The sequence below is a fragment of the Electrona antarctica genome, assembly GCF_951216825.1.
Source record: "Electrona antarctica genome assembly, chromosome: 17".
Lineage (NCBI taxonomy): Eukaryota > Metazoa > Chordata > Actinopteri > Myctophiformes > Myctophidae > Electrona > Electrona antarctica.
In genome coordinates this window covers 6,014,758-6,037,645 of record NC_136798.1, presented here as the reverse complement: position 1 = coordinate 6,037,645, position 22,888 = coordinate 6,014,758, and the positions used below count along the sequence as shown (strand labels likewise).

At 45.7% G+C, this 22,888-nt stretch overlaps 2 protein-coding genes across 2 annotated transcripts in view; one reads left to right on the top strand and one right to left on the bottom strand.

Annotated features, from left to right (window-relative positions):
* Window positions 1–580: 580 nt before the first annotated feature.
* LOC306940584 (COP9 signalosome complex subunit 6-like) lies at window positions 581–1,495 on the top strand (the record flags this gene model as incomplete). Its single annotated transcript, XM_079525681.1, has 1 exon — window positions 581–1,495. Exon 1 carries the CDS (start codon window positions 593–595, stop codon window positions 1,493–1,495), a length of 903 nt encoding a protein of 300 aa, XP_079381807.1. The 5' UTR covers window positions 581–592.
* A 7,968-nt stretch (window positions 1,496–9,463) lies between these two features.
* tnfrsf21 (tumor necrosis factor receptor superfamily, member 21) overlaps window positions 9,464–22,888 on the bottom strand; it is a 68,733-nt gene continuing 55,308 nt past the window's right edge. Inside the window, exons 5-6 of the mRNA XM_079526116.1 lie at window positions 13,565–13,838; window positions 9,464–10,193 (exon numbers count right to left, since the gene is read on the bottom strand). Of these exons, the coding sequence (XP_079382242.1) occupies window positions 9,964–10,193; window positions 13,565–13,838 (504 nt within the window). The 3' untranslated portion in view covers window positions 9,464–9,963. The remainder of the gene's footprint in view (window positions 10,194–13,564; window positions 13,839–22,888) is intronic.

Genomic DNA, 22,888 nt, shown 5'->3' with positions numbered 1-22,888 from the left:
TGTTTATATATTGTAAACCGTGTAAACTGTATGCCAGATTAACCTTTCAGCATGAAAAGGATTTGCCTAGAATAGAATACTTTCCAATTAACGTTGTGGATTTCTTATAACCACTTGAACCTTAAATGAACGGGGTACGACAGGACTCTCTCTCTCTCTATCTATATCTCTCTATCTCATTCTCCATCCATCCATCCATCTTCAACCGCTTATCCGTAGTCGGGTCGCGGGGGCAACAGCTCCACCAGAGTGTTCCAGACTTCCCTCTCCAGAGCAACATTTTGTGACTTCCTCCTGGGGGAACCCAAGACGTTCCAAGGCCAGTGAGTCTATGTGTTTCCTTCAACTGTGTCTTGGTCTGCCCCGGGGTCTCCTCCCAGTGGGACGTGCCCTTAGAGTATATATTAATAGAGACGGCACCCGGAGTAAATTATATGTTGTCATTGTGTTGTGATGACATCATTGCATAATGACGTAAAACTCAAATACATAGAATATATTAGTAACGTTATTCAAACCTACTTCTTATTCTCTCACAATGGTGACAAGCAGTGGTCTTACGGATTCGGGCGAGGCGGCCACCTCCAATGTAATGGCGTCAGAGATAACGGGCAGTGTTTCTGTGGCCCTGCACCCTCTGGTCATCCTCAACATATCGGACCACTGGATACGCGTCCGATCTCAGCAAGGGCGACCAATGCAGGTGATTGGAGCCCTAATCGGGAAGCAGGAGGGTCGAAACATTGAGGTGATGAACTCTTTCGAGTTGCTGTCCCACCCCGCTGACGAACAGCAGGCACATAACATTGACATGGAGTATTACTACGCCAAGGAAGAACAATTCAAACAGGTCTTTAAAGACATGGAGTTCCTGGGCTGGTATACCACCGGAGGCCCGCCTGACCATTCAGACATCCACGTCCACAAGCAGGTGTGCGAGATCATCGACAGCCCTCTCTTCCTCAAACTCGATCCACTGACCAAACAGACTGACCTTCCCGTTAGCGTGTACGAGTCCGTGATTGACATAATCAACGGCGAGGCCACCATGCTGTTCGCCGAGCTCGCCTACACGCTCGCCACGGAGGAGGCCGAGAGAATTGGAGTCGACCACGTAGCTCGCATGACTGCCCCCGGTGCAGGAGGAAACTCGACGGTGGCCGAACACCTCATAGCCCAGCACAGCGCCATCAAGATGCTTCACAGCAGGGTGAAGGTCATCCTGGATTACGTCAAAGCGGTGCAATCGGGAGAGGTGCCATTTAGCCACGAGATCCTGCGAGAAGCCAACGCCCTGTGCCATAGACTGCCGGTCCTCAGCACTATAGAATTCAAGACTGATTTCCACGATCAGTGCAATGACGTGGGCCTCATGGCCTACCTGGGCGCCATCACCAAGGCCTGCAACAGCATGAACCGCTTCCTCAGCAAGTTCAACATCCTATATGACGGACATGGCAATGGTCGAAGGATCAGAGGAATAATGCCCTTTTGAATTAAATATAGAGTGAGTGAGTGAGATAGAAGATGAAAAGAGGTGTCACAAGATTTTTTAATTTTCTTAGGTTTTTGTTTTTTGGCAGGGGGTCCTCAGAGAGTCTAAGTGCTGTGAGACTTGACCTACACCCCAATGTTAACCAGAATGTAATTTTGTCCTCTTTTCTTTGTTTAGTTTCTATGTAATTGTAACCAGGTGGAGTTTTAATGTGTCATGTGATGTCTGTGTTGGTATCTAGCTGTGTCATTGACGCTACATACTATTCCTGCACGGGTTGTGCTTATAACCACGCCCCCGGGCAGGTTAAGGTATAGGTATATATAGGTTAGGGTTAGGTTTAGGTATAGTTTTACTGAGGTTAAGGTTAGGTTTCTGGTTTAAGGACTTCAGTGTTTTGTACCATATACTATTGTATGAGTACAGAACAAAGAATGTTTGCTTTCGCTATCTTTGTTGAAGAAGAGTCTGGGCAATTAAGATTAGTCTGGCTTAATCTAGTCACCTCTGAGGTAGGTAGGTCTGGAGGTCAATGATTAAAGTGTGATTACCTTTGAGGGGATTAAGTCCACCCATCAAGCCCATTAGTGTCAACCTCAGACCATCAGATCATGGTCTGATTTTGAATCTAAATGGCTTTGTGTTTCTGCTATAGGCCTATCTCACAGCCCGTTTTTCACGCCCACTTCCGGTAAATAGTGGTGACTTTAACATGAGCATTTACACGTTTTTTTCTCTGGAGAATCTAAGTACATTTTCTAATGTAAAAATGTGACAGACCAATATTATTATGAAGCAAACAATATGGTAAATCAGCTCGAACAGATAGAACAAACCTTACCTTGAGAAAACAAAAGTTGTAGACTTCTTAAATTACCTCTGTTAACATGAAGCGTCTATGGAGTGACGTCACGCTATCACCACTAACCCCGAAAGGGGGCGTATTAAGGGGGGCGGGGAAATTCTGTGAGATAGGCTTATTGTCCTGGCTCTGCTCTAATTGAGAGCAATTTAGAGGTTTAGGATTCAATGGTTTGTTTACTACCCTGTTCCCTGTAATGGATTGGTATTGTTTAAGCCTTGAGCGTTAGGGTTAGGTTTAGGCTGTCAATCACAGCGACTGGCCAATCACAGTGCGTCGACTGCACAACCCGTGTAGGCTTTGGTATGACGCGTCAACTGATCAAATTGTTTGTCATTGTTTGCAGGTGTTTGTGGGTGTGGTGCCAGCCCTTAAAAAGCAGTGTGCTTTGGAGTAAAGAGAGAGATGTTACCATGGAGTGAGCAGAGTGGGATCCAGTGACCAGCAAGAGTGGTGGTATGACTAGTAAACGATGATGCTTCAACCAGTCCCAAACAAGGAAACCATGTACGGCATGGGAAACCATGTGCATAATAGATAAGATCAACGTGTGAAAAGGCAAGATTGATAGTGTTACTTTTTGAATATGTTGTATCCTTTTCTGTTGGTATCTCTTTTTATGTGATACTCGACTTTGTATTGTTTTTGTTGTAGTTTTTAGTATTTCTTTGTACCATATTTTATGTTCATGTATTTTAATGTCTTGGCTGACATTGAGACATCAGCTAATGGGGATCTGGTTAAATAAACAAATATACCGGTAGTCTTCCTGAACCAACAATTTCTTTACAGCTTGCTCCTGGCAGGTATGTACAGTATATATATATATATAGTATGTTCCAAAACATGGGTGAGTTTGTGCTGTACTGTTGTTGTCATAAGCAATGGCAACACTTTCTATTAAGCCCATGCCTACAGTATAATGCACTGACTATAAGCATTCTTATAAATGCATTATCTGCTTATTTCACTGTATAATTATAGTTAAAAGGAATCAAATATTAATGTAACATTTTATAACATTAGAAATCATTGTCGCCTATGATTTATCAAGTCAAGTATCATAATACTATAGAAGCTAAGTTTTTGCAAGGATTATAGTGTAAAATTCTTATGTGTTCCATTATAATAATTTTATAATGCATTATAGTGTTATTTTAAAGGAGCATTCAGTGATTAGGGTGATTTGGAAAAAAAACTCGGTCCACCCGGTAACAAGATGTGCACATGCACACGCTCTACAGTGGGGGAAGTACAACAGACCAACAGCACGCGCACCAATGCCAGCCACACTCGATCATGATTGGAGGAAGGCACCTCTCATCCTGATTGGATGAAAGCTTTGCCACCCAAAGCCCAAACCGAAACTAGGGTTTTTTGACCCCAGGGGCTCACTGGGGACAGGGAGGAACTCCTTATATGGTCAGCACACTTTATAGTAGGAAGGATTATCCAAAAAATAAGAAAAAATAAGTGATAGTTGAATTAAGTGAAATCACTGAATGTACCTTTAAGTCACTATGACGTTTTGTTCTGGCAAAGATTAGACTGCACAAACACAAAGTGTTACTGAAACAATTTATATAGCACTTATCAAGTGCTGTGCAAAAAAACTGAAAGACAAATCGAATTAAACAGAACAAAAACACAACCAAAAACAAGACATTGTGTGCAAATAGAGCAGTGTAAAATAAAAACATTAGCAATACAATTTCAACATCCAAATTATAAAATAAATATTTGTTTGAGTTGTAGCAGCCTGTTTACAGACAGCTAATTCTCAAAGCCTCCCCCAAAGCTCTGAGCAGCTGAATGAGCATGAGTGATAAATTGTACAGTTTGTATACGATAATAGTAAAGACAATCCCTCGCTAAATCACTGTTTCCGTGTTGACCTTGTGCATTGTTTTGAGACTTTTCATTGTACCTGCTGAAACACGCGGAAACAAACCCTGTCCCTTATTCTGTACTGTTTGGCTGAATAGGAACTCCCCTGTGGCTTGGTGGAAAACAGCCACAAATCACTACAGATCACTAAATGTGTTGCCTTTCATGTGGTGGACTGTGGACACACACACACACACACACACACACACACACACACACACACACACACACACACACACACACACACACACACACACACACACACACACACACACACACACACACACACACACACCCCAACCCTCCCCCCACACACACACACACACACACATCACGGAATAACTCGTATGGTAACTGTATTAGCTATGACCTCCATCGCTCACTCACCTGACTATGGAACATGATACTGCAGAGATGTTGTGATTGGAATGAAGTAGGTTATGCCAGTTATGCCACCCTTGATCAAATTACCTGGCAACAGTCAGAAGACGAGAGCAAGCCAGGGGAGTATAAGCCCATATTCATAAACAAAATAAACAGAGATCCTGCTCAGGGGAAGGGCTGGTGGCAGGGCGTTGGAAACCTTAAAGCGCAAATAACATGCATTTTAAAACTGTTTTTAATATTTAATATCATATTGTCTATGTCCCTCAAACTTAATTCTAATGTTTGAGCCTCAATCACCACTCTGATATAACCAGTCCTTGTCTTTTCTTTCTGGACTTTGAAAACTGTTTTAGCTGCAGTACCACAATGTCCTGAGGTGGTGGGGATGCTGATATGCAGATTATTTAATATTTGAGTCATTATAATACTGATGCTAGATAAAACCAGGCTTGTTTCCGTTCCATGCCAGCTTGGAAAATCAACAATGGTGGACATTGTAAACAAAATGGAAATGCAAATTTGGAACTGAAGACTGAAGAAGAGGTGGAATTATACAAAGAAGGGTGACATTGATGACATCACGATGAGGACAAAATCAGTCGAGCTGTTCCTGAGAGCAATTTCCATTAAAGCACCCATATGACATGAAAGCCTGATTGTTCAAAATTGGTTATTTGTGGGGATAGAAAACACAAAAGCCACAAAAACACAAAATAAATAGAAAAAGTTGAATTTTATGTTATAGGTCCTTTAAGACAGTGGTTCCCAACATTTTCTGCATCAGGGCCTCCTTAAAAATCTTGAAAGTGTATATTAGCAAGTATACCACTGTATGCTTCAAGTTCTTATTTATTGGCATCACTACGAATCCCATATATATATATATATATATATATACAGTTGGAGGCCATCGATATTGTCCTTTTCTTTTTGCTGAGGTTTGCGTGATCTGTGCAAAAGGACAGTTAACCCATTTTGGGCGGGAACCCCTTTTGGTGTTTTAAACATTGTTATAATTTAGCTATTGAAAAATAGCAGATCTACAAGCTCATAGCGCGCCACCGAGTGGCGCGCTACGAGCTTGTAGGTCTGCTATTTTTGAAAAATCGTGAAAATATTTATTTCAGAAAACTGGAGGATTTAGAAGGATTTTTTTAAAATTTTGAGGTCAGGCCTAAATGGGTCAAATGATAAGGGACAATATCGGTGGCACCCAACTGTATATATATATATATATATATATATATATATATATAATAGCATTCAAATCTTGCCCTATAAGACCTTCTCACTGTGAGGTGACAGCTTACCACTGAGCCACCTTGCAGCTTCAAGCCATTCTTTATACAAATCTGTTACAAAGATGACTAAGAAAACAGTGTTATGACAAACGTGTTGAGCTTTAATTGGTTTTTTTTAAGAGGTTACATAGTAGTAAACATACTGGTTACACGTGTGAAGTTCAATGAAAACCGCCACTGGGCGGAGCGCATGTGCATTTCAAACCTCACCCCTGTCCTCTTAGAATCATATATATATAGAAAATATATAGTTCTCAAGTCCTGCACTTGGAGGAGTGTCTCCATAGAAACATGGAGAGAGCAAGCTCATCAATCTTCATCAACAACACCAAAATGACAATTATCTTTTATTATCCCATTTCATTTCTGCGGTGTTTGCAGCAGTGCAATCGAATCTTCACTCGTCACTCATTCAATCAGGGGATGAGTAATTCCTCCCAAGTGTCCGAGGCCAATCGGTGAGTTGTTAAGCTTGATAAGACCGGCTTGGTGAGAAAAGACGGTTTCCATAGTTCCGTCTGCTCTCGCTTGTTATAGTTCAATGCCAACATGCTTCAGAGCAAAATCATCTTTGAAGTCGTTTCTTTTCTTTCTTTCTTTTTTTTGGTGGTGCCCCGTGTAGTAGTGGTTGTGTTTTCTATTTTTTTGTTCCTTCTTGTTCTGATTATAATTTTTTTTTAAGAATGTGGAAATCGGAAGCAAATATTGAGTACATTACATTTACTGCCTTGTTTGAATCAAGTACCACAAAGAGACAGATTTCAAGTAGAGTAATGGTATGGAGTATGCATATCTTACATCCCTGGTAAGGTCTTTTTTTTCTCCTTTTATTTTCTTAAAATCACACCAAGCAGGGAAAAGAAAAGTCTGAATGCCCGTGAAAACATACCGTAGATTGCTGTAATAAGGAAATAAAAACACAAAAAAACACCATAAATGATAACAATATTAAAATAAAATGTAGAAAAAGACCTACAAACAAATTGAAAAGTTAGTTAACAGCATTTAAAGGTATTAGAAACAAAGTCAATGAAGTGGCAGAGAGAGGATGAGAAAAGGTCATACTCATCCTTCTCAAAAAAAAAGAAAAAAAAAGAATTTAGTGCATCAATATTGTTACACATATTAGTATCACATTGAGCATGTATACCGACATACACCTGCATGAAATCACAAGCGTCTCTCTCTCCTTGACACTCTCAATAAAAAAAAACACACAGACATGAAGCATCATAATGTATCAAGAACACTTTTTCAACGCTACATTGTTGAGGCGAGGCGCTAGCAGTGAGTCTTTACTTAGTGTGCGTACTGGTAACAGTATGTGTGGTGCGCCCCCTACTGGTAACAGTATGTGTGGTGCGCCCCCTACTGGTAACAGTATGTGTGGTGTACCCCCTACTGGTAACAGTATATGTGGTACACCCCCTACTGGTAACAGTATGTGTGGTACACCCCCTACTGGTAACAGTATGTGTGGTGTACCCCCTACTGGTAACAGTATGTGTGGTGCACCCCCTACTGGTAACAGTATGTGTGGTGCACCCCCTACTGGTAACAGTATGTGTGGTGTACCCCCTACTGGTAACAGTATGTGTGGTGCACCCCCTACTGGTAACAGTATGTGTGGTACACCTTTAGAGTATATATGAATAGAGACGGCACCCGGAGGAAACCCTGAGGCACAATGGACATAGTGGCCGAATTTGGTATTGCAGCGCTGGGCCAAGAACATGAACGCGCTGGTCCGTTGACCTTCATTGCGCACGTTCATGATGACACGTGAACGCGGTTTCAGTGCAATGGCAGCGCGTTCATGTCTTTGGCCCAATCAATCCCAGAATGCACTCTGTTCCTAACCGGAAGGAGGAGTGAAATCGCCTCATGCGCTTCTGAGCAACTTAATGCAAGTGGATGGAAGGAGAACTCGGGTGCCGTCTCTATTCATATATACTCTAAGGGTACACCCCCTACTGGTAACAGTATGTGTGGTACGCCCCCTACTGGTAACAGTATGTGTGGTACACCCCCTACTGGTAACAGTATGTGTGGTGCACCCCCTACTGGTAACAGTATGTGTGGTGCGCCCCCTACTGGTAACAGTATGTGTGGTACACCCCCGTACAATCCTGAGTGTTCATTCAACTCCAGAGTATACAAACGGACTCGCGGTTACATTTTGTACACTCTCGGGAGTTACAAATGGATAGATTACCACTGAGGATTCTACTGTGTGCTGTCCACATGAGTTCCGTCAGTGTTAAAACCTGCCAAAGCCACGTATCTAAACATCCCTTTTTTAATTTCTTTTAGATATATAGCTTTGGCTCCAAAGAAACAGGCCGTCAGGGAAAAGAACATTCCGACCGGAGTTCAAGGCAACGCCATATATCCGATTTCGGTACAAGATTATTCCAATCTGAATGGAATATTCAGATATCAGAAATGTAATCTAATATTGCAGTAGATGTATAGTAGAGCATTGCACCCCTGATAGTCTGCTATTGTTTGTGGCATTTAAACAAAATCTCTCAGAGCGATATATCATAATATTAATAATATATTTCAAAATTAGATGAATCGATATCCATCTAATATTTAAATACCATACCATTATGCATATTGTTCGACATTAATACCGAAACGAATACTCAATGTTGATATTGAATATTAATTAAATTCACATTTGAATTGATATTCAACATTAATGTGATATTCAGGATACAGTGTGGTTTGTTTGCAGGGAGGCAGGTCAGAGCGGTGGTTCTCAACTCACTGGGCTGATTCACGCCTGGCACACCTGGTGAATATCGATTAACCCATCTAGTAGAGCAGAGGAGGAAACAAGCAAGTACAACTGGAGTTGAGAACCACTGACCCCTGCTGGTTTGGCCGAGTGGTTACAAGCTATGGAGCAAAGAGACTGACGTAAGCAGCAAAGATACAGAAGAGTGAGTGGAGGGGTTGTTGGATTGGTAAATAGCGATTTTACAACATCAGGCACATGACGAAATGTTACAGTATGATTGAAAAAGGAGTGCTCCCCCCCCCGTCATCGTGTAGGTATCGAGTAGGGGGACGACGATGATTTACGATTCTGTGCCCAGCGCTTGGACGGCGCTGAGTCGATTGAAGGTGACTTCGCAACGCTCAGCACGGAGACTCGCTCCCTTTAGCTCGCTCGGCGGTGCCTCTCGTGGCTCAAGTCACCTTTTTCAATCCGACTGGTTTTCCAATCGTACTGTGACATATATATATATATATTATATATATATAATTTATATGGTGTGAACTTAGTTGAGGTGTATTTGATTCATCTTCCAAGAATGTGCAAGAATAGTGTTGATACCTACAGTATACCCAGTCTTTTACTAACAAAATAGCAACAATTTAGAGGGTGCTATCGCGCGTGTGTGTGTGTGTGTGTGTGTGTGTGTGTGTGTGTGTGTGTGTGTGTGTGTGTGTGTGTGTGTGTGTGTGTGTGTGTGTGTGTGTGTGTGTGTGTGTGTGTGTGTGTGTGTGTGTGTGTGTGTGTGTGTGTGCAATGGACATTAGCTGAATGAACATCCCCCCCAAATGGATGCAGAGCCATTTGAAATGAGACCCTTAAAAATTGCACAATGAACCCAATTCCTCATCTATACTTAAAATGTACCCAGCCAGGGTACCCAGGCCTCATGTAGAGAATCGAAGAGCTGAAAGAGTGATATTGGATATCCAGAAGGCAATGTGATAGGGATGTGGGATGGTAAAGAGGACTGAGGTGTCAGGTTGGTCAGCCTGGTCAGCCTACGAGGGTTGTGGGAGGCCCCACCGAGATTCATTTGGTCTTCCTTAGACAAGGGGTGGGGGGGGGTGGGGAGGGTTGATTTTTTTTGACCAAAAGGAAAACAGAAGGAGAGAAATATCAATTGGAGAATGAGACATCTCTTGGTCTTTTGATCCCAGAATGTTTTGCGGATTATGCAAGAAGCAGCCCATCTTTAATCGACTTGACTCTTTCCTCCTAACTCTTTCCTCCTCACCGCCAACTATAACAGGTCGGGGAGGTGACAGTAGACGGAGTCGAGCAGGGTCTGGCTGGCCTCCTGGCTCTTCACACCGGCGATCTCAAACAGGCGGTCCAGCTTGTCCTCGGCGGCGGGGATCTCCTCGATGGTGTGCAGCTCGTCGGGGTTCAGGATGTGCTGCATGTCGTCGAAGATGGGCTGCAGGTCGCAGGGGTCCAGGCGCACCTGCCTCAGCACCGTGTCCTTTTTCTCTGCAGGGTGGGGGGGAGGGAAGGGACGATGATGCTTTAAATCAGTGGTGCTCAACCGGTGGTCCGGAGACCACCAGTGCAGAGTCCTTGAGGGGGACCCTTATAGATATTTAACTCTGGAGTGTAAAATAAAACCAACCATTACTAACCATTACCAATCTGCATTACTTAATTTAGAAGAAGTCTACAACATTAGAGAATGGAGAAGAACTGTTATTTTGATCAACGTTTGTCTGTTATGTCTCCTACTACAGTACCAACATCAATAGAGGGTATGCGCATGCATAAAGTGAATGGCAGATTGAGTGGCAAAGTTAATTTAATGTGTTTAAAGTCGTTTAATGCGATGAGAGGACTTTTCTGTTTGGATGTTGGGCTGTCAAGGCCAGAAAGTAGATTTTGCCACACAGTAGACATTCCTGCATAACGTCCGGGTATGATGATGATGTCACATCCATATCCTCTATACAATTTCTTCAAATGGTGGTCCGTGGCTCAAATGCCGAATAATTAATGAACCTTAACGTGACAAGTGTTGAAAGCTACTGCTTTAAAGAGATGTCTTCACCACTGGCCTTCATGTTCCTCTCATGCTACTAAAGGTGTGACTCAATGTGCTTCCAGAAGGGGGCCCTAAACACACACCTTATACAAGGGCAACACTGCCTAGCATCACTTAAAGCAGTGTCCAATCATCATGTGTCATTGGAGGGCTGAGGGGAAGGCTTGCATTTCTAGTTAACGCAATACCAGGTGACGTCACTAATTAACACACCTTCATCCAGGGACGGGGACGTAAATAATTAAGTGTAGTGTGTTGTGTTTTCCTGGAATGAAAACGTGTAGCGACTGTACTCTCTTGACCCTACACGGCATATCAGCGCAGTGCTGTGTTGTAAATGTAACTCTGTTGTTACAAATCCCTAATATCTTGTTATAAACACATCTACACAAGCCTCTCTCTACAGTAAGTCTCAGCAGGGGCCTTGGAGTGCAGGCGATTTTAAAATGGAGGATTATATAAACTTCTGGCATGTTCTGAATGTAAGTCACTGCAAATGGCTTCTTTCAAGGCTGTCTGTCAGGTCTTCGATCCCAGGAGGCCCCTGGTAAATGTGGCGAGTGTTTAGGGGGAGTGGACGGGTGTGCTTGTCCTTGTTGGTTTTGACTTAAAGGAGTGACAAATATATAGACTTTTAGTTATACTTGAGGTGTACGTCATAAATTGTTTTTTTACAGCAGTCATTTACAGATCACAGATAGCCGTCATTGCAGGCACTGTCCATCTGCTCGACAACAGGTGCAGTCTATAACACACACATGGATGGGCCCTGTTTTGGCAGACAAACAGGGCCCAGCTGTTTGTCTGCCATGCAGGGCCCAATGTTAATGCAACAGTAGCCTCGGAAACCCAGACGTTTTTATTCCCAGGGAGGAAAAAAAAAGTCTGGGTCCGAGTCCACTTCAATTCGGCATAGAGTAGCGTAAACATCGCTCACTCTCTGCTGATTTCTGATCGTCTGCACCTTTGTTAAATTGACACACACACTCCTCTCTCTCTCTCTGTCGCTCTAAGTAATTAGTCTCATGTCGCGCAGCTGCACATAGTTTCTCCCGGCGGATCCTGCCGGGAGCTAACCTGACGCCGCCAGATGGGGCAGCAGAGAGTCCCCCCTCCTGCTCCCATCTGGGAACTCTCAGGCAGACTTGATGCCCGGCCACAAAACGGCCTGGCCAATCAGCAGCAGCTAGAGGCGGGATAGCTGCTGCTGATTGGCCAGGCCGTTTTGTGGCCGGGCATCAAGTCTGCATGAGAGTTCCCAGATGGGAGCAGGAGGGGGGAACCCAGTGTACTCGCTGCTGCCCCATCTGGCGGAGTCAGGTTAGCCGGGAGCTGCCTATGCCATAAAAAGCATAGGTGAGTTCCAGGCTAATGCAACAGCAGCGAATGCTGCTCTCGCTTACATTATTTCACTTGCTCAATTTAATTATACCATGAAAGCTATCAAAGAATCAATACCTAAGATTATTGCATTGCCTACTCACTAATACAGTATGCTATACTCTATCACATACCCAGATTGTATTTGCCCTGGGTGAGGGGAGTGATAAAAGGACAGAGAGAGTGATAACTGATATCAAACCTTGGGCTAATACGGCAGTATCAGTCAACGTTAGCTACTATAACGTGGCAAAGTGTGCTGAACTGTCACCCCGAGTGACCTCACTGCGGAAACCGGAAGGAACTCAACATATCGAATATGGCCGCGACAGTTACTGCCTTGTTCAAACTTTGAATGTTTTCTCTGTGTCTTTTTGACTAAATAAGGCAATGTGTATGTCATAAATAAATGACCATCCAGGCATTGAACATACCGTAGCCGTCGGTAGTCGGTACCGACAACCTCAGTTGCGTAACCCCCGTGTAACAATGAGTACCCAGGTGATATATTATGCTACACTATACACTATAATATGCTAAAGCACTGTTCGGTCCGGGACCCACTAGGGGCCCAAATGGACCCTTAAGGATCTATAACTCTGAGAGTGTACAAATGGAACGAACCCATTGTACACTTAAATTAACACTGTGGATGTTTTTGTAGATTGGGGTCGGCTGAATGAGCAGAATGATACATTGTACAGTGATCTCTTACAGTATGATCCGTTTGTGTAGGATAATAGTAAAGACAATCCCTCGCTAAATCACTGTTTCCGTGTTGACCTTGTGCATTGTTGTGCACTATGTGCACAAGGAAATGGAAGGCGGGACTTTTCAGAGTAAAATCTGCCTCATCTGCTGGGCACTTTAGCGCCTTTATTCTGGAGAAAAAAAAATCACTGGAAGTGTTAAATTAACACCAGATTTTTGAGTGGTGTAAACCACTCCTACAACTGGCTTTTTTGTGCAGAAAAAATGAGCATGGTTGCTATGTTCATCATGTTGTAATGACGTAATGAAATCACACCCGGGTGAACAGGGTGAACATAGCCACCATGCTCATTTTTTCTGCACAAACAAAGCCAGGTAATGAAATCACACCCGGGTGTGATTTCATTACGTCAGACATGATTTCATTACGTCAGACAGACCTTACACCACTCAGTTCACACGGGTGTGATTTTTTTAAATCCCACGATTTTGCAACCCATTTTATTTCACCCAGTGTCAATTATCTAATGTAATCCTGGGCGCTACACTTCCTCTGCCAACCTGGGGGGGGCAGCGGACTGACCTCATGCTTCCTTCTATGCATGAGGAGTCCAACCTGCTTCTTTTCACCTGACGGGGGGGGGGGGGGGGGGGATGGGGGGGGGGGGGGGGTTTCCCCGGCCGGACATGGAAGGAACACGTTCCCATCCTTGCTCACCTTTGGTAATGAAGGAGCCAGTCCGGCTGAGGGCGGAGTCTTTGCTGGAGGTGGAGTCGCAGCGCAGCAGCGGCTCTGATTCGTCGGGAAAGAAGCACTTGGAGCGGTCTACCGGCGACTGCTCCACGGCAACGCCGACGGCCGCGCCCGCCACGCTGCTCCCGCGGCTGCTGTTGCTGCAGCCGCCGCTGCTCCCTGGAGACTCCAGAGGCTTGTGGATGGGACTGAGGCTCTGGCTTACATTCACTGAGGTCGACAGCTGGTTAATGTCAAACTGCAGATGAGAGGGAGAGACGGAAGGAAGGAGACAGAGAGCGAGAGAGAGAGATTGATTTAATACTTTATTAACAGTTAGCAAAAAAGGCAAGGTGGCACAGATTTATATATAAAGAGAGAAAGAGAGAGAGGGAGAACAGACTCGAAGAGAGAGAGGGGAGAAGGAGAGTAGGGGGGGTTGATAAAAATGGAGAGAAATAAAAGCAAAGATGGAGGGAGCAGAGGCCAGCTAGGAGGATGGGGGAGACAGAGAAGACAGCAAGCGGAGGGAGAGATGGAGGGAGCGAGGAAAGGGCGGCAAAATGGGAAGAACAGACAGGGGGGTATGGGGTTTAGTTTAGGGAACGAGGGAGAAGACAGAGGAAGAGGATGGAGAGGGGAAGTGAGGAGAGAGGGAGGAAGAGGATGGAGAGGGGAAGTGAGGAGAGAGAGAGGAAGAGGATGGAGAGGGGAAGTGAGGAGAGAGAGAGGAAGAGGATGGAGAGGGGAAGTGAGGAGAGAGAAAGGATCGAGACAAACGTCATTGTGGGGAAACAATGGCTGAGTATGCAGTGTTCTGTCTGCCAGCTAGAGAACATACTGATCCTGAGCGTGTGCATGCGCGTGCGCACGACTGTGCACGTCAATATGTGGGTTGGATGGCTCAGTTCTGCTCCAACCTCTGTACTAAACCGCACGCACACACGCACGCAAGTACACGCACACACATTTACATAAGTACACACGCTCTCTTTCAAAAATTCTACCTCTAACCCACTAATAGTCAGAGACTCTTTCACATAAACACCCACACACACATGCGAAACACAGAATCTTTGTCTTGTTCTCTCTCACACACACACACGCACGCACGCACACTGGGCCCTGGTTCCTATTTAATGGTATTTACTGGTATGCACTGCACATTAGTCATTCAAAACCACAACATTATACTGGTCTGAGTAAGAGAGGTCTCTCTCCTCTTGATTCTGACTAATAAGGATATAGTATACACATATACACTGCATATGTCATTCTCTCTGATATGCATTTCTCTATAGTACTCAACTGTATCCGTCTTTCTCATCTCTCTTTCCCTCAGATACTGTGTCTTTGTCTCACAGTATCCGTCTTTCTCTCAGATATCTTTGTCTCACAGTGTCTGTCTTTCTCTCAGATATCTTTCTCTCACAGTGTCTGTCTTTCTCTTATGTCTGTACGCCTCTCATTTCTTTGTCTCTCTTTCCATCTCTTCCATATTTGTTTGATTAAACATGTGTACTTGTCTACATTTCCATCATTCTTCTTCCCACTCTCCCATGCTTTTCCCTCCATCTCTCTCTCTAGCTTCTGGTTTATTTCATCCTTTCTTTCTGTCTCTCTCGTCTTTTCATCCTCAATTCTCGTACCCCCCCCCCCCCCCCACACACACACACACACACACCACCCCTTGCGGTTTCTGAACCAGTCCTAACTGGTCCTAACTGGTTTGTACACTGTACACTTTTGTTTGTTTTTTTGTCCTTTCATTTGCCAGTGTGCGTCAATCTCGTGCTTAACCCATTTTGAGCGGGAACCCCTTTTGGTGTTATGCTTTAGCTATTGAAAAATAGCAGACCTACAAGTGGCGCGCTACGAGTTTGTAGGTCTGCTATTTTTGAAAAATCGAAGAACGACTGAGGATGTAGAAGACATTTTTAGAATCTGATCTCAGGTCAAAATGGGTTAAAGACGGGTCACAGCGCCAGAGAGGTCACCGCAGGGAGGACACAACATGGGAGGACACACCAGCCTCGACCCAGACCTGCAGCAAGAGATGTTCAATGACTGACAGTGACAATCCATTGTCATTAGCCTGATTTGATTAGATGGGACATGATGTGGAAACGCATTGGGTGCGGAGAATCCTATATCGGTTAGTATGGATCTCTGCCCATTGTGCCCAATGTCAGGCCAAACTGGTAGCTATGTGGGTTGGAAGCCTCTGCCAGCATACTCTCTCTCTCATTCATTGTCTTCATTCATGCCTTTCTTCTCTCTCTATACTTCTTTCAATCTTTCTCTCTTTCCGTCTCTCGCACGAGGCACTCCCGCGTGGCAGACAAACATTACACACAAACTTAGTCGCAGCAGATGTGGACACAAAAACAGCACAGAACCCATGAGGGGAAAACAACAAGGTGATACATTTAGCAGCCCTCAGGGGACAGCGAGGAGTCCCCAAGGCACGCTAGATTCATAATGACCTCACAAGATCTCTCATTTCAGCCAAGAAGGTGCATTATGATCATCATTATATAAGCCATAAAATCTGGGGGAATGCAGAGGATAATATTCAACATTATGCAATACTGTCCCTGTGCCGCACTGTTGTGATGAAAAGAGAGCTGAGCCAGAAGGCAAAGCTCTCGGTCTACCGAGCAATCTTCATTCCCACTCTCACCTGTGGTCATTATATTATGTGTGTCGTGACCGAAAGAATACGGTTGCGGTGCTGATACAAGCGGCTGGCATCTCCCTTAGAGAAGTTCAGTCACCCGCGAGAGAATCACAGTAGAACTGCTGCTCCTTCACCTAGGGAGGCCCTCACTGCAGGTCTCACAGGGAGGAGACCCTGTGGCAGACCAAGGACCAGATGGGGGGGTATACACCTCCACACCCCGTGGCAGACCAAGGACCAGATGGGGGGGTATACACCTCCACACCCCGTGGCAGACCAAGGACCAGATGGGGGGGTATACACCTCCACACCCCGTGGCAGACCAAGGACCAGATGGGGGGGTATACACCTCCAGGGAGGAGACCCCGTGGCAGACCAAGGACCAGATGGGGGGGTATACACCTCCAGGGAGGAGACCCCGTGGCAGACCAAGGACCAGATGGGGGGGTATACACCTCCAGGGAGGAGACCCCGTGGCAGACCAAGGACCAGATGGGGGGGTATACACCTCCAGGGAGGAGACCCCGTGGCAGACCAAGGACCAGATGGGGGGGTATACACCTCCAGGGAGGAGACCCCGTGGCAGACCAAGGACCAGATGGGGGGGTATACACCTCCAGGGAGGACACCCCGTGGCAGACCAAGGACCAGATGGGGGGGTATACACCTCCAGGGAGGACACCCCGTGGCAGACCAAGGACCAGATGGGGGGGTATACACCTCCAGGGAGGACACCCCGTGGCAGACCAAGGACCAGATGGGGGGGTATACACCTCCAGGGAGGACACCCCGTGGCAGACCAAGGACCAGATGGGGGGGTATACACCTCCAGGGAGGACACCCCGTGGCAGACCAAGGACCAGATGGGGGGGTATACACCTCCAGGGAGGACACCCCGTGGCAGACCAAGGACCAGATGGGGGGGTATACACCTCCAGGGAGGACACCCCGTGGCAGACCAAGGACCAGATGGGGGGTATACACCTCCACACCCTGTGGCAGACCAAGGACCAGATGGGGGGTATACACCTCCAGGGAGGACACCCCGTGGCAGACCAAGGACCAGATGGGGGGTATACACCTCCAGGGAGGACACCCCGTGGCAGACCAAGGACCAGATGGGGGGAATACACCTCCAGGGAGGACACCCCGTGGCAGACCAAGGACCAGATGGGGGGGTATACATCTCCAGGGAGGAGACCCCGTGGCAGACCAAGGACCAGAAGGGGGGAATACACCTCCAGGGAGGAGACCCCGTGACAGACCAAGGACCAGATGGGGGGGAATACACCTCCAGGGAGGAGACCCCGTGGCAGACCAAGGACCAGATAGGGGGGAATACATCTCCAGGGAGGAGACCCCGTGACAGACCAAGGACCAGATGGGGGGAATACATCTCCAGGGAGGAGACCCCGTGGCAGACCAAGGACCAGATAGGGGGGAATACATCTCCAGGGAGGAGACCCCGTGACAGACCAAGGACCAGATGGGGGGAATACATCTCCAGGGAGGAGACCCCGTGGCAGACCAAGGACCAGATAGGGGGGAATACATCTCCAGGGAGGAGACCCCGTGACAGACCAAGGACCAGATGGGGGGAATACATCTCCAGGGAGGAGACCCCGTGGCAGACCAAGGACCAGATGGGGGGAATACACCTCCACACCCCGTGGCAGACCAATGGGGATGTACTATATAAATACATCCCCGGTTGTGCCCTCACTTACTCTCTGTGACAACTTCCTTGATTTCTTTCTAGATAAAATTACTACACTCAGATCTGCCCACTCACCTGCCCCGGTGCCAGCCCTATCCACGCCCGCTGCTACCCTCACTCATTTCAAGCCTGTCTCCTTAACTGCACTCACTGTTATTGTCAACGCTCTGCGACCAACTAATAGCCCCTCAGACAGCATCCCCTCATCTTTATTGAAAGATGTTTTTAGTTCTGTTGGTCCCAGCATTACATTAATAATAAACTCCTGCCTGAAGTTGGGTACAGTCCCGGCTAATTTTAAACACGCCACTATCAAACCTCTTCTTAAAAAGAACAACTTAGACCCCTCCGTCCTTGCTAATTTCCGACCTATCTCCCATCTCCCATTTTTATCCAAAGTCCTTGAAAAAGTAGTTTACACGCAGCTACAAGTATTTTTAACCACCCATGGTATCCACGACACATTTCAGTCTGGTTTTAAACCTGGTCACAGCACCGAATCGGCCTTACTCAGAGTTTTTAACGACTTGATTTTAACTGCTGACTCAGGTAGTCCGGCTGCCCTGGTCCTCCTGGACCTGACAGGCGCGTTTGACACCGTCGATCATAGCATCCTGCTCTCTAGGTTGGAGCACAGCGTTGGTATCACCGGTACTGCTCTACAGTGGTTTAGATCCTACCTGACTAACAGGAGTCTCGCTGTCAGGCTCGGGGAATACTCTTCACGCATCGCCCCCCTTTCCTGCGGGGTTCCCCAGGGCTCTATCCTAGGGCCTATTCTATTTTTGTTATATATGCTGCCCCTAGGAGCCATTATTAAGAGACATAATGTCTCTTTTCATTTCTATGCTGACGATGTACAGCTTTATCTACCGTTAAGTACAATTAACCTGCTCACAGACCCCTTTCAGCCACTCCTTAATTGTCTCTCCGACATTAAAAGTTGGATGCATAATAATTTTCTCACCCTCAACGAGAGTAAGACTGAGGTCATTATTTTGGGTCAACAGTCCCCTTCCCTTGCCACCTTAGGACCCCTCAGTGCTAACATCCACTCATCGATAAAAAATCTGGGTGTGATATTTGATAATAATCTTAAATTTAATAAACAGATTAGCTCTGTGATTAAAACTAGTTTTTATCAATTTAGGCTCGTGTCCAGGATTAAGGGCTATCTCTCCCGACCTGACCTTGAGAGGGTCATCCATGCCTTTATTTTTTCTAGGCTCGATTATTGCAATGCGCTATATATAGGCATGGACCAGTCTGCCCTTAGACGCCTGCAGCTTGTACAAAATGCCGCCGCTCGCCTCCTCACTGGTACGAGGAGGCGTGATCATATCACTCCCATCCTTGCCTCACTCCACTGGCTACCTGTGAAATTCCGAATTGATTTTAAGATTTTATTATTTGTTTATAAAGCCCTTAATGGTTTGGCCCCCCTGTATCTATCGGTCCTAATGGACCCATACTCCCCAGCCAGGGCCCTGAGGTCAGCTGACCAGCGGCTCCTGACCGTGCCAAATTCTAATTACAGGTCCAGAGGCGACCGTGCTTTTTCAGTGGCCGGCCCCAAACTCTGGAACTGTTTACCCCTATATATTAAGTCTGCCCGCTCCTTAGAGGCTTTTAAATCTTTGCTTAAAACACATCTTTTCTCCCTGGCATTCAATGTTGCTTGACCTAGTTGCCCTGTCTAAATGCTTGTGTTGCTTCAATGTTGTTTTACTATATTGTTTGTGTTGATTGTATGCTTGTTATATGTTCATGTACAGCACTTTGGTTGACCTTCTGGTCTTTGTAAATGTGCTCTATAAATAAAATTTGATTTGATTTGATTTGAAGGACCAGAAGGGGGGAATACACCTCCAGGGAGGAGACCCCGTGGCAGACCAAGGACCAGATGGGGGGGAATACATCTCCAGGGAGGAGACCCCGTGGCAGACCAAGGACCAGATGGGGGGGAATACACCTCCACACTTGGCTTGGAACACCTCAGGATTCCCCAGGAAGGAAGTGGCTAGTGTTGCTCAGGAAAGGAATGTTTGGAGTTCTCTGCTGAAACTGACTCTGTATCAGTGACTCCGGATAAGCGGTTGAAGATGAATGGATGGACTGTCTATACTATACTGTACTATATCAATTATATAAATGGATTATTATGGCGACGACGATCTAAGATGGACGATCCAGTGCTGTGCTAACAACATAGCTAGCTAACCGGCTAACGTAAGTAGCATTATGGCTCGATCGATCGAATGCACTATAAAAGCGCAATTGCCATTAATCAACGGCAATGGTGTTAAGCGTTAGTATCAAAATTAGGCTTCAATTGGCATTAATCAACGGCAATGGCGCTATAAGAGTTAAGAGACAAGACGGGGGTTGGATGTGAACACGGGTTCTCGCCCTCAAAAGGTGCATGCTGTCAGGCGGAAACCTTGCATGTCCCAAACCATTACTTTTCAGGAAACATCCTCCCCATCCCTGGCATCCCTATTTTAGGCATGTTATTATAAGCGAAACCTTTGAAAGGTATAGTGGCAATAAAGTAGCAGATCTAAAAGCTCACACTTTTGTGTGACAATGTCATGATATGACAAAGAAGAATAAGGCATTAATGTGGACAAAGCATGAATTATTTATGGAGATACAACGTTTCCGCCTAACATCAGCAATATGGTGTGCTATGGCTGAGACACCAGGCGCCCCGCCCCCACACTGGGGTAATATTCACCGTTTAGTCATTCACTGTAGGGGAGCAGTGTCACCTCTCCAGAAGGTTTTGTAAATGGTGCATTTATATAAATGGTGCATTTATATAGCGCCTTTATCCAAGGCGCTTTACATAGATTGTGCATTACATTCACCCATTCAGACACACATTCATACACCGATTGCGGCGGAAGCCATGCAAGGTACCAACCAGCACATCGGGAGCAATTTGGGGTTCAGTGTCTTGCCCAAGGACACTTCGACATGTAGACAGGAGGAGCCGGGATTCGAACCGCCGACCCATGGATCATTGGACGACCTGCATACCTCCTGAGCCACAGCCGCCCTACACTTGTACACTGTACTTGTACACTGCGACTGTGTGTGTGTGTGTGTGTGTGTGTGTGTGTGTGAGTGTGTGTGTGTGTGTGTGTGTGTGTGTGTGAGTGTGTGTGTGTGTGAGTGTGTGTGTGTGTGTGTGAGAGAGAGAATGAGAGAGAATGAGAAGGTTATGGTGGGGATGCTGATTGTTCATGTCGCCACACACAGCACTACAGCCTGATGGGAAGAGGTTAAGGCCGCGCACGCACGCACGCACGCACGCACGCACGCACGCACGCACGCACGCACGCACGCACGCACGCACGCACGCACGCACGCACGCACGCATATTGAGGTCTTAGGGGACGGAAACAAACACGCACACACACACACACACACACACCAAACACATGAATTAATTGGATCAAAAGATTTGAAAAATAAATATCTCCCAAATGAGGTTTAATTACTCCCAAGAGATGGGATATTAACTAAGATGCTACTAAGAACAACCTGGGAGAGACACTATTATTGTCAGTCTCCTGCAGAAATACAGTACATTGTTACATCTCCAGATACTTAACATTAAAATGTGAATTAACCACTTTCATATATATATAAAATAGTAGATCTACTGCAAACAGGGAAACTCTCTCTTCTTTTCTGTGATCATGATTTCTACTTTACGTTGTTCATTTTGTGGAGTTGTTGTTACCTCCTCCCACGGAGTCAGATAAGGGTTATGTTTCCACCCCATTACGTTTGTTTGTCTCTAAATATCTGGAGAACAGATGGCTGTGTTTTCATTCCATTTGGAGGGAAAGATCAGTAGCCTGCCTCAAACAGATGATTGGTTGATAAGGTCAAAGGCCAAGGTCACAATCAAGGTCAACATCGAAAACAGACGGGCAGATCATCGTGAAACTTGGAGGGGCTGACCAGGGAGCTGCCTCAAACTGGTGATGAACCTTTGGATCAAAAAGATCATAGTACACGGTCACAATCAAGGGCTAGTGCAAGATTAAACTAGTAGGAAAGTCCGTGAAAGATTTCACGTAAATTGCACGCTGTGTTCATGATTTGAGGCTTTTTGTTCAAAACGGGGCCGATCCTGCAAACTTTGAAAGTCAATGTTAGCCAATTAGGATGGAATATGAAATATCGGACAGATCCGGCTTGAACACATGACTATAGAGATAGTGTGCAACGATTTGCGGGATTTTTGGACTGAATCTGGAGGAGTAATGTAAAAAAATATATGTTTTTCAAAAGTCGGCCTCCTGGCGGCGCTATAACAGGCCGTTCTGGAAATGGAGATTAGCCGGAGATTAGTTTACACAGACGGACACACACACACACGGAGTGCAAAACATACTCTCTCCCCATGCCTTCGGCCTGGTGGAGACAATAAAGGTTAAATAATATTCTAATGTGGAAATGCCGCCATATAATAAGACTGTCTTGACGGTTGCTTAGCGCTGGTGGAGGTATGCACTATACTGAGTGCATTCTTTATAGTTGGCAAGACCTAGCCGGTTGAGTGTCTACATGGAGGTACCGGAATTTGGCGGAAGTACCGCCCAGTTGACGCTCTACAAATCTGTTTACATTCTCCGTGAATGAGTGTCATGATTGGTCGAAAAAGATCGTTTCCGGGGGAAATACGTACGCCTGGGAGACCCGCCCCTATAGACACTCTGCATTATGTCATGACCAGGCTATTCTCTTCACAGATGAGTGAAGGCTGGGAACGAGGCTAAGTTCTGGTGTGATTCAGTGTGACAGTGTGGCAACAACAATCGGGAGAATAAAGCCTTCGATTAATTCACACAAAAACAAAACAAAACAAAACAAATCTGTTTCTGTTTAACTTTCA